General features: G+C 44.8%; 1 protein-coding gene across 3 annotated transcripts in view; it reads left to right on the top strand.

Moving 5' to 3' along the window:
- PPM1L (protein phosphatase, Mg2+/Mn2+ dependent 1L) overlaps nucleotides 1-12,644 on the top strand; it is a 247,634-nt gene that overhangs the window by 227,810 nt on the left and 7,180 nt on the right. For all 3 annotated transcript variants that reach the window (XR_005066566.1, XR_005066565.1, XM_037046634.1), the window contains exon 3: nucleotides 10,291-10,452. Coding sequence is in view for 1 of the 3 variants with exons in the window: in XM_037046634.1 (XP_036902529.1) it covers nucleotides 10,291-10,452 (162 nt within the window). In the remaining 2 variants the exon portion in view is untranslated. The remainder of the gene's footprint in view (nucleotides 1-10,290; nucleotides 10,453-12,644) is intronic.

The raw sequence follows: 12,644 nt of genomic DNA, 5'->3' as shown, positions 1-12,644 counted from the left end.
GAGAATGGATGCAGAGGTGACAACAATCCTGTGGAGAAAGGGAACGACACAGCTACTTTCTCAAGAGGGGAGTGCCTCGACCCTTTCCTAGACAGGCTTTTATTGTTTTCCTGGGGTCTTACATCAGAGAAAGATTTATTATCTATCACATAGAATATTATTGTCTACATTTTAGGTACAATCAAGGAAATGAAAATAACATGCAGAGGGGAATGGCAATGAGCTGATTAGCTCTGTCCTTGGGAAAGTTTATACAGGCTTTGGATATTACCTTGAAGACAGACAATACACGTGTTGTTTTAGACCAGGGTGATGGAGTTTTAGCAAGAGCAAGCCATAACAATCTGTATGCATATTTTTAGGCCTGATTCCCACAAGAAAACTTGCTCTGAAGGACTGGCTCCTGCCCACCACCTCGCTTCTGTAGGTTTTCCATACAGAGCTGAGTCACATTTGCCAGACTAAAACAAACCGGTCCCCTACACTAGGAGGTGGGCTCTGGGCCCCATCTGTACCCCTGGGGAGGAGATAGAGTATGTTTCCCTTTGAGACAAAATTGGTCCATATTAGTTTTGCCTGAGCTTGGTTCTGCTTATTTAACAGATAAGTAACCTAAGCTAAAGGAAGTGGTAGACAATAGAGGAAGCTCTCGAGACTTGTGAAACATGTAGACTGTTATGGTTTATGTGGTACAGGGCCCCTTGGACAAAGAGGAAAGAGCTAATTTTGAGAGAAGTTACCATTGCTTGTAAGTCTCCAGACAGTGGTTTTAACTGTCTTCAGAACTGCTGAGGGCTTGTGTCTCATGATTGGAAGGCAAGTTGCTTACAGTGTCTCTTTGTTGTTGATATAGAAATACTTGCTGAAAGGATGAATAAAAAGAATGGGAGATGCAAAATTAAAAGGTATGAGTGACATAAGTACAGGCTAAAACTTACCTCACTGTCAGAATGATTGGTGTGTTTCCCAACTAGATAAAATTGTGTCATGCATGAGTGTTACAAGGGAGGGAAATTTTTTCCTTTGCCATTCTGGGTTCTTTTGGCTGATCTATTAATTAAATGGATATAGCACAAATTGGCAGGAGAAAAACAAATTTATTTTTGTACATGTAGGATCCCCAGAGAGACACACAATGTTCAAAGACAGTAGGTAACTGGGGTTGATGTACTATCCTACGCTGAGCAGAAGGGGCTTGGGATTCACAAACTCAGAAGGAAGACAATTCACAGGAAGATGGAAGAGCCAATGTTTGATAAACAAATGCTTGGTACACAAGTCTTTACCCTGCCACCCAGGGACAGTGGGACACAGAGGGAATACAGAGAGGACTCCCCGAAGTGTACCACACCTACCCCGAACTCTTTGTGGTTATCTCTGGTGTTGGCTGTCTTCCTGGACCAAACGTTGTATCTAAATTTATTTTATTTAAAAAAAAAAAAAACCTCTTCCTGAGTCTCTTGGGAGTTAATTGTCTTCAGCCAAAAATAATCAGTGTGTCAAAGTGGCAGGACTTTGGATCTTTAAAAGCTGACTTCTAGAAAGAGGGCCTGGTTCTTGGCAGCATATATTCCCTGTAGAAACAGGATATAAATGGACATACTTGAGTCTAAAATGGATTATTCCATTTGTGCTTCCTCTTTAAGGCCACAAGAATTTCCCAGAGTTCATGACCGTACTCTAAAAAGTACAATATTAGCTGGCCAATTGCTTGGTGCTTAGTGAAATACATTCTTTTATCTCTGGATAACCCTTTACTTTAGTCTTTACATTAAGGTCTTTCTTTCGAGGAGTGCCAGTTCAGCGTTTTTTAAATGAGAACTTTTAAGTACAATACGGAGTTTTATCATCATTTCTAAATTACAGCCTTAGGGATTAATTCTTAAGTTCTACCAGGGCACCCCTCCCCCACCTTTTTTAAAGCCCTAGCTGGATGTCATTCAGCCACCAGAACAGGGCACTAATATCACACATGTCCTTAATTTAAGATCCTTAAATTGCCCATTGCATATTAGTTTCCATTTCAGTTTGCAAGCTAGCAAGAGCAACATGTTCTCTCTCTATAAGGTTAAACATGTGCACTGAAAATAGAAGAGAAAAACAAGCACAGTAATTTACTATGTATGGCATTGAAACTGGACACTGTAGCATATGGTCAAAGGCTTTCTTTTTTTTTAAAGATTTTATTTATTTATCTTTAGAGGGGAAGGGAAGGAGAGAGAGAGAGAAATATCAATGTATGGTTGCCTCTTGTGTGTCCCTGGCTGGGAACTGGCCTGCAGCCCAGACATGTGCCCTGACTGGGAATTGAACCATAATCCTTTGGTTCACAGGCCCGCGCTCAATCCACTGAGCTACACCAGCCAGGGCTAAAGCCTTTCTTAATTAAATCATCACAGAAAATTCTATATGGATGATTTGTAGACATTCAAAAGTCACATTAGGAATTTGCTTCTTTTTCATGTTTTCTTTCTAAACACAATTTTCTTAAATAGCCCGTGGTTTTATATTCATATTCACAACTCAGGGATGTTTAAGAGCTTTGGTATTTCTTAATGTCAGTTATTTCCATATTCAGATTTGACACATATTTGGACTCATATTAAATCAGGTGCCCTGGTTATCATCATATTAAAAGAATATTTTTAAAATCTTTATGAATATACCCCCACACACCACAAATCCAAGCTAGGAATTCCTTCCTGCCAATTTTGTTCAGGTGACTCCTATTCATTTTGAAATGTATCTCTTCCTTCTCATACTTCCCGCAGGCTCCTCTCTCAGCTTCAACCATAATAGAGTTGTTTTGTTATGATCTCCCCTCTGGCATCCTGGTATACTGGGACTTCTTCACCTGTGGATGTCACCTTTTGTTTCCAAGTCCCCAGCTGCAATCAGAATGCCTAGCAAAGCAGAAAGTGCTTGTTAAAATCCTGCTAAATGAGTGAATAACTTGAGCCTCCAGCCTAGCTATAAGAGTTCGGAGGCTGTGTAAGCGTCATGTATAAGCTCAGCCAGATCTTGTTGCAGCCAGAGTGGCAGCAGGGCTCCTTTTGGAGAAAGTCTGAGGCCAGACCAACACAGGAAGCCACATGGTAAGGCGCGCTCGCACCCACATCCCCGCTGCCTAGCAGCTCTGCACGGTGGGCCGGCGCCTGCTGGGTGTGCGGCTCCTGCAAACTTTTGCTATTCGGGAACAGCAGCAAGTAAAATAGGTAGAGAGAAACGTTCCCCTGATGCAGCCCTAAACAAAATTTAATTACATGAATCATGCTTAATGTTTAAAAACTTCATTTTCTAGTCAAGTCAGAGGTTGACTTCACTATTTTGCCTGGAAAATAGACTGGTGACAAGTGAAAGGACTACCTTCAGATGCCCGTTCCACTCAGGGTGGATCCACAGGGCAGAGGGGTTGTGAGAAGCTTCACTTCTCAGCCCTGAACCAGAGGGACTTGAGATAAATGGAGGTCATGCCTCTTGAAGTGCTGCTTTTCAGTTCCAAAGATGTCTCCAGCAGTTCACATGCTAATCAGCTGGGGGTCAAGAGGAGATTTAGACCCACACAGAGTGCAGTGTTCCCTATTTAATTATAGAACCTGCTCGTTTTTAAGGGCCCTGGCCAGCCCCTTTATCAGTTGTGTTCAGGGAGGTAGCTCCTGCCTTAAGTGCCAATTAAACTCTTGGGCCTGGAACTGCCAGCTAAGGCTTTCTTTTCACACTTGGAAAATATGAGCCTTTAGGTTTCATTCAACAGAAGCTCCAGCTAGCAGCTCGGAATACAGCCTGCTTCTGGGGAGGTGCCCAGAGCACTAGACAGAGCAACGGACACGCCACTTAAGTTCTGCTTCTGTTGCAAACCAGCCGTTGATCTTGGCCCCTGAGCCTGTGGCCGCTTTTGATAAGTGGAAATTATCACTCAGTGTATGGCAAGGAATGTTTGATATCACTTCGCAAGCTCTGAAGACTGTCCAACCGCTCTCTGAGGCTCTGGGAATGCTGCATTCTAAATGCACCAGAGCCCCTCCCGCAGTGACTGACCCTGAGGCATCTGGGGGAGGGCGTGTGTCTGACGGCATTTCCAGGCTGATCAGCTTCTCTCCTTGGGCTTTTCACTTTCTTATCATTCCCGGCCTCCAAGAAAACCACGTATTTTCTGGCCCAGCCATAAATTAAAACACAATTTTTTAAAATTTTGTACAGCATTTGTATACTGTATCAGAAGGATTACTTTGAACATCTAGTCTTTATGTTGCCCTGTATTGTTCATCAGTAGAGACAAACATAAACTTTAAAGAACCCTTAAATAAAGCAATTTATTGCCAGAACTGATTGCTTCCTTGCCACACTCCTGGGAAAGTTCTGCATCTTAGGAAAAATTTAAATATCTGATTGAATGTATCAGATTTGGGTTCAAATTCTAGCTCCTTCACTCAAGTGCTTTGGCCTTGGCGAGTGTCTTGTTCCATATCTGTACAATGATGATAATAATACGGGGCCTGTCCAGAAGGTATCCAGCCGTGTGATATGAAAAATAGAGACATTTATTGAAGAAGATAAAAAGATACAAGAAACATTGTGCACAGGACAATGATGTCCTAGTCCTCGTCGCAGTAGACACCTTGGGACTTTACATGGTTCTCCCAGTCACCAACAGCTGCCCCATTGTATTTTCCTGGATCTCATTGACAGTCTGAAATCTCTTCCCTTTCAAAGGCGATTTTCATTTTGGGAAAAGCCAGAAGTCATAGGGCACCAAATGTGGGCTGTAGGGTGCTGAGTCACCTGGGTGATCTGATGTTTCACCAAAACACTCTGCACGAGACATGATGCATGAGTGGGCACATTGTCGTGATGAAGCTGCCAATCACCAGTTGCCCATAGCTGTGGCCTTCTGTATCATCTGGATAGTTTCCAAAGAGGAATGCTCAAACTTTATGCAAAATTTGATGCACATTTGTTGCTGTACTTGCTCAGTCATTTTGAATGTGATGGCCACCCAGTACACATGCTCACTCAATAGCATCTACTGCCCCCACTGACTAGTACAGTGAAGTTGTCACTGTTCACACATGCGCATTCCAGTCCACTCTCCTTGGCTGCCAGGTTACATCAATGTCACACAAATCATTCTAGTTATATTAACAATGACTGGACTTTTTATGGACAGACCTCAAGTGTGCACACATGCATAATGGGTTTATTCAAAAAGATAATAACCTCAAAGACTAGTCTGTTTTTAATTGAAACCATAGGAATGAAGATTGATTCTATGATGAAGTCGAAGAAAGTATAAGTCCTTTAAGCACCAGATGAATCAGGCTGTACCTTTCATTTCCAGCCTTCTCCTCTTTTCTTCCCACATTTCTTCTCTCAGTCTTTAATTAAAAAGCAAACAAGTCTTTTAAGGAAGCTTGATTTCAGAAGTTCCTGTTATACCCCCACTCCCACGGATTTATATGGGGACAGAGACACTGCTTGTAATTTGCTGGAAATGAAGAAAAATAAGGCATCTCACCAAAGAATCAGCAAACGACACGAAGACATGAAAAAAATATATAGACAGTGCTTCTCTGGCTTATGGAGGAAAATCAAAGAACCATGAAATTAATTTTATTTGTCATTAAAATATACCAGACTTAGAATCCGGGATGTGATTATGTAATTATAAATTAATTTCAGTAGCATGCTCTCATCCGAACTAAATGTCAGCAGTAGTTACGAGAAGTATGTTAATGAGCATCACAAAAGCTGGTCTGCTTACTTGTGCCCCCAGATGCCCAAGAAGTAGAGATAAAGCATCCCGCTGCAAGGGGACCTGCTGTGGTTTTCTGAGACCCCCCAGTGCCTGTGGTCAGTTTTATAGGCAGCGACTCTCTTTAACACGTTCCTGCTTAACTGAAAAGGGGGGATTAGAAGGATGTCCACAGGCCATACTCAAGTGTGGAATAAACATTAGTATAGCAGTTGAAATGTGAAGTCGAGCATTTCAATTTCAAAAGTGTATTCAGGAGCATCTGATGACACATCTATTCTTTAACTCCGATGAAGTGTGAAAATTGAATGAATACTCTGTCAGGTGCTGTTTATGAATTATGACCTCCCCACTTAAATAGGTTGTTTTTTATAGTTAGGGTGGCACACCTCATTTGTGAAACACGCCTCTCTGGCAGTCACACACTGCTTCTTATTTCTTCTAGTCGTTTTATTAATTATATATGTTTGCCAAGGAGGACCCTAAGCATTTCACCTGTGTCTTGAATTAAACTCTGTAGTGCTTGGGTTGAAGATAGTGGATTTGTCATCAAGTTGACTGCCTCATGTTCAGCCAGTGTCAAACTCAATGCTTGATATTTGCGCTTATGCAAAAGTCTCACGGAAGAAATGACAGTTCTCATTGGTAATCGGCCTTTTTCTCACAAATTGTTATTCCTGCCACTTTGCTCTTCAGAATGTGATGGGGGAAGTTGGGGCAGTTCAGGGTGTGGAGGAGCCTCGAGGGGAGGGGCGGCTTTGTCCACGCCCAGGCTGGGGGCTCACCTGCGCCTCCTTGTGTATGTCGGTGTGTCCCATCACTGCTTCCTCTGTGTGGGAGGCCACACAGAAAGTTTGCCATGCCGGTACTTACGGTCATGATGATGCCTTGGCCTTAGTGCGTTTTCAGGCACAAGGTAGTTCTGTGAAGATTCCACTGTAAACTGTTTCTTATAATCCCGGGCTAAGACAGCAAAGCCCAAACAATTAATTGCTTACGGTCAACTATCCTGGTTTGTTTTAGAACATTCTAGGGCCTGCAGCCAGGATACAGGCCAGTTTCTACAGACGGCAGTGGTGACTTTTCAGGGATCCTGAATACTGCTGCAGCTTTCATTTCACCATGTGGGGGCTCTGGGCCTCTCAGGCTTTTGCATTTAGGCCAGGTATGAGATTCTCGCTGGCAAAGGCAAGCCCCACTTTCTCAAAGACGTGCTTTCCTGAAATCCTCATCCTGGGGTAGATCTCACCCAGAGAAACAACAGGACTGTGTTCTTGACAAAAGAATTGGCAGGCCACTGGTCTTAGGGATATCCAGCACGTGAGTGAAGCTAAACAGTCCCACTCTAAACCTCCCATCAATAAGCCTCTTCTTGCACAATAAGCCCCTGAGTCAGTTAGGACACTGCAAGGAACAAAAATATCCAACTTAAAAAGCCTTAAGTAGTGAAGACATTTCATGTCTCAGAACAAGAATAGGGTGGTTCCACGCTGGTTCCACAGCTCCTATCCCCTCGTGGTTGCAGGAGGGCTGGGAAACACGCGAGCCGACTGTAGACCGTACAAGTGAATCGTGCAGCGTCGTGTCTCCTTCAGTGAGAAAGTCTTTCCCAGAAGCCCCAAGCTGATATTCCCTGAAGTCCTCATCCAGGGCGCACCCAGGACCTTCTCCTAGACTTTCCTCCCCTCTGATGTGTCCTTCGTTCTCTGTGACCTACCCATTCTGGTCTTAAACAATCTGCTCTCTGCCCTCTATCCCAGCAATTTTCAACATTTTTCATGTCACGGCACACACAAACTAATTACAAAATTCTGGGCACACCAAAAAATACATTTTTTTTGCCTATATGACCAATCCCCTCTCCCCCGCAAAAAGCAGATATAATGTTGATTCATTCACACTGAATGGCTATCGTTCTGTTGGCCATTTTCTTTCTTTCTTTCTTTTATTTGACAATCTAAGGCACAGGTGGCAAACGCAAGGCCCCCAGGCCAAATCCAGCCCAGCACCTTGTTTCTACCCAGCAGCAGCACTGAGCTCCTTGCCCCTAGTTAAGGAGTAGTTACATTTATAGTCCTAAAATTACATTTAGCCCTTTGAAGGCAACAGTGAGACTAATGTGGCCCCAGGTGAAAATGAGTTGGACACCTCTGATCTAAGGAGAAAGAGGTCAGTGCCCCAACTAAATAGTCAGGTGTTGCATGTTTTAAAAATTCCTGTGGCACACAGGTTGAAAATTGCTGCTCTATTTCTCTGTTTACCAGGTTAATTCAAATCCTCATTAACCCTACCTGTTCTCCCTCCTTCCAGTTTCTCTTCCACAATGCCTTTGAAGTGACTTTAAAACACAAATCTGATGATGTCACTATCCTGCATAAAGCCCTTAAGTGGTTCTTAATCACATATACAATTTAATTTCCATTTTTTCCTCGCTATAAGAATGACCTGTCCCATCTTTAAAAAAGAAAAATATCTTACATGGAAGTTCAAGACAGCTAATGATGGCTGGAGAGCTGCTGTTGCCGAGATGGGGGTGGGGGAGGGGCCCGTAGCTCAGCCCAGTGGACGCCTCTGCTTCCCTCACATGGAGGCTCCAAAGCCTTTCCTTGGATTCTTGGTAATACAGGATCATTGGTGAATGGAAACACGTCCTAGGCAGTTAATCTGGACCTCGGTACGTCAGTCAGGCTAACGGCGTAGACTTAGATGGCAGTGGAAGCAAAGGTTAGGAACGTGTGGAGTGAGAAGGGAAGAGGGCCTTACAGAGAGACAGCTCTGGGAGTTATAGTGACATAATGCCCCAAGTCACGTAATATTCAGGATCATAACATTTCCATTTCATCCTCCAAACCCTAAGCATGTGCCTTGTAGGAGAATTCATGTTGTGATTGTGTTAGACAGTCAACCCAATCAGATGCTTGAGGGCAAAGTGGGGATGGTTGAAGACCAAAATACAACTAACATCAAAAACTGAGAATAACAAATTGTAATTGTATGAATTGTTCCTGTTTTTACAGTCTCGTTCTGAGGTAAAAGATCTGTGATTTGCTTTGATAATCCCTAAGATTAATCTTTCTTCTTTTCACAAGACTTTTCATATCAGAAATCCTGAATTGACCAATACTTCATATGTTCCCAATTCTGATCAGGGTAGAATCTGGGGCTGAAACAGGCTTAACAATGGAATCTCAAAAAGAACTGTAATAACTGAATATGCTAATCATTCTCCTTGCTCTGGATAGCAACCTGCATTTATTCTTTATGTCTATTTAAGAATTCAGTCTTTTGTGTTGTTCCATGCAGACTAAAGAGCTATTTAGATGCAATTTACATTCTGCTATGGAATGTGACTTTTCTTAATAAGGAGGTTAAATATTAATGAAGACTAATTGATGAATAATTTTAGCAAGTAAAGACATTATCACTTTGAGGCAAGAGCTTAAAGAGTTGTAGCAGGTATTTGCATACTTGGCGACATCGTCAATAGGGAGGAGGGGAGAAAGCAGAGGAGCTGGGCAGGGGGCTCCAGGCAGGTAACGAGTGCCGTTCCAACCAGGCTAGACTGTCCAGCTCTGTTTGCTTTTATCCGTTCTCCTTCAAAGAAGGGTTTGACGAGAGCCTGTCACTTAGTGTATTGTGCGGGCTCCGGGCCAGCAGGCCTTCGGTTTCGCTTCCCTCTGTCTCCTTAGGCCTCATCTCTGCCATCACGGTAGGTTTTTCTACCTCTGCCTTGCTGTCTGCCTCCAGCACACCCTGAGCTGACCTGTTTCTGACCCCTGGTCTTTGCTGTCAGATTGTATAGGCGAGTTTGTACAGCAGCTTCCTCATGGCTCCTGATGTCTCTGTGGGGTCCAGCTGCTGGCCTCTGTCACTTACTGGCTCTTCCAGGCTGTCCAGCTGAGGAAGCCTCTGCCCCCCATCATCCCCACTTTCTTCTTCTTCTTTTTAATTTTAATTATGGTTCAAGTACAGTTTTCTGCCTTTTACTCCCGTCTCAGCCCACGCCACCAGCCCTCCCCACCTCCCTCCCGTTTCCACCCCCCCCCTTGTTTTTATCCACGTGTCCTTTATACTTGTTCCTGTAAATCCCTCCCCTTTTTCCCTTGAAATTCCCTCCCCTCTCCCCTCTGGTCACTGTCAGCCTGTTCTCATCCCCGCTTTCAAATGGAGCTTCACAGAAACTCGGCACCAGTGAGAAGCAGAAAATATGTATTAATTGTCTGAGGCCTCAAACTGATTTTGATTCTCTAGCCTTTTAAAATGTGATGTGTGTTTAAATTAAGAGTAGCAGAGACAAAAACGATGTGGGAAAGTGATAATGTTATCCTAGCCTATTTCAGTGACATTGTAACATGGTTAAGAAAATTGACTGTCAGATTTGATCAGTGTTGTTGAATGGAACAAGCCATCATTCCCGGAGTGGCTGGAGTCAAATTCGCACCCAGCAGGAACGGTTTTAATGACTGCAGAATCCAGTTACCACGAGAAGCAGCCTAAGCCTCGCTGACCTTCTGCATTGCCTCTCTCTTATTTTTCAGGTACCACGTGTTTGATTGCTCTGCTATCAGATAAAGACCTCACCGTGGCCAATGTGGGTGACTCCCGTGGGGTCCTGTGTGACAAGGACGGGAACGCCATTCCTTTGTCTCATGATCACAAGCCGTACCAGCTGAAGGAAAGAAAGAGGATAAAGAGAGCTGGTGAGCTTGCGATCGTCCCTGAGCACTGTCTGCTGTCTCCCTGGGTGGACGGGGGCCTGGCTTGCGTAGCCCCTGGGGCACAAGGTGTTTAGTTACTAGTGGTCAGTAGTTCAGCACCAAGGCTGCTGCTGAGGTCGCCGAGGCTGGACTTACAACATTGCCTGTCAAATACATGGGCACTCTGCCTCACGGCCAAAGATTCCAAAGGCCCAAAAAGAGCCCTTTAGTAGTTTCAAGGCTACTGAGATCTTTAGGTCCCTGCTTGTAATATCCTGCTTCCCTCCAGCTGTGCCAAACTACTAACCATTCCCCGAGCGATCCTGTTCTGATACCTCTGTGCTGGTGCAAATGCGGTCTTCACAGTCTAGTGGACAACAACTGCGTGTCCTGTGCGACTCAGCTTAAGGGTGTTATTTTAGGAGCCTCCCCTGGCACCCTGAACCACGGGCTGGGTTAGGTGCCTCTTCAGTCTTTTCCCAGCAGCCTAGGCCGGCCTCTGGGTCCCCTTTTATAAAGGAGAGCTCCCTTATCTGACTTGCCTCCCCAACTGTGAGGTCTTTGAGGCAAGAACTTGTTCTGTTCATTTATATTATCCCACACCTCACTCAGTGCCTGGTATAAGGACGTATTTTGAGGGGTGGAAATCCCTTGTGTATTCATTATTTTCAACAACTAGGGGTTGGGGCTATAAACTTACATTCTGGAATTGGGATGTGGGCGGGAAATGTAATAGACAGACATTAACAAATAAATAAAACAAGTAAATTATCTACAGTATTACAAAGTGAGAATATTACCAGGTACAAACTGCTACGGATAGAGACAAATCAGGTGAGGGAGTGGTGAGTGTCAGGAGGGCGTCTGTGTAGGCTCACGAAGGGGACACTGGGACAAAGACTTGAAGGAAGGTTATCAGTTGATGGTTACATTTTCATGATGAGATTTGGGGGCTGCAGTTCTTTTCTGCCTGTGGACGAGAGGCACCCCTCCCTCTCCTCTCCACACCGACAGCTGCAGTGTGTGTGCCCCGCGTGATATGTCGGCTGCAGGCCTGGCTGCGGGGGGCGGGCATGTGCCCTGGGTGTCTGGTCAGGATGGGCCCCTGCTGCCAGGGGTAATTTGCAGGTTGACTCAATCTCTACAGGTCAGCTGTTGCCCAGAACCTAATCAACATTTGAGTCTTCGCAGTAGGAAGCAGTACCGTTGAGTCAAAAAGTGTTGAATTTTATTACAACCTCCTGCTTCAGTGACTGCATGTGATGCAGAATAATTTTTAATGAGAGCTTGGGTCGGGTTTTCTGTTCATGGGATGGAACAAACGATGTTTCAAGAGCATCTGTCAAGCTTTGATGGGCTGCAGGCGGTATGAGGGAAATACTCTGGCTTCCTTACCTGCGAGGACACCATCTCCCATGAGTCCACGGCGACCCTGAATTGAGATACAGTTAGCCTTTTCTTGTGTGCGCGCAGGCAAGGCCGTGTATGAGATACACCTGGGAATGTCATCGTAGCATCCACCACTGTGTTCTGAAATGTCACTCCTGTTTTATCCTCATTTTTTCGTGGCATCCCACCACCTCTGCCCTGCCCTGCAGGGATGCCTTGTAGAAGCAAATTTGGAAACATCTCAGAGGAGCTGGATCTAACCTCTCCGGGGCCGGGGTGGGGGGGGTGGGGGGGTGCGGTTTATAGCAAAGCTGGAGTGACCACCATTGGTTTCATTACCTTCATGTGGATGTTCTCTGACCTCAGCCTTCCTTCCAGGACATCCATCTCCCCCTTTTTTGTGTGATAATTCACTGCAACCAGTCTGGGCCAAGTACATAGCGGTCTTTCTGTCTCCGTTCCTGGTGCTGTTTCCAACAACAGTGGCACCGGCTGCCATCGCGTGATATCCCTCGGTGCTGGGAGCCATGCCTAGCAATTTACATGCACTTTCTCTCCCTACTTTATGAGGTCAATAATGTTATCATTTTACAACCAACAAAACAGAGCCTCCAAGAGGATGATGTATGTATGACACATGGCCAGTGAATGGTGAGGCCAGAGTTGAGACCGGCTGACCCTACAGCCCGTGCTCTTGCCCGTCCCACCACACTTCCTGGTGTGTTCTCATGCTTCCCTGCCCGTGGAAATCCTACCCATCGCTCACAGCCCAGCTTTACCATGCACTCCTCCCTGACCTTTACAAC

This window comes from Sturnira hondurensis, unplaced genomic scaffold (genome assembly GCF_014824575.4).
Source record: "Sturnira hondurensis isolate 20B ecotype Veracruz unplaced genomic scaffold, ASM1482457v3 Scaffold0005279, whole genome shotgun sequence".
NCBI classification, from domain to species: Eukaryota; Metazoa; Chordata; class Mammalia; order Chiroptera; family Phyllostomidae; genus Sturnira; species Sturnira hondurensis.
The sequence above is the reverse complement of the archived record's forward strand: the minus strand, read 5'-3'. Positions and strand labels throughout refer to the sequence as shown.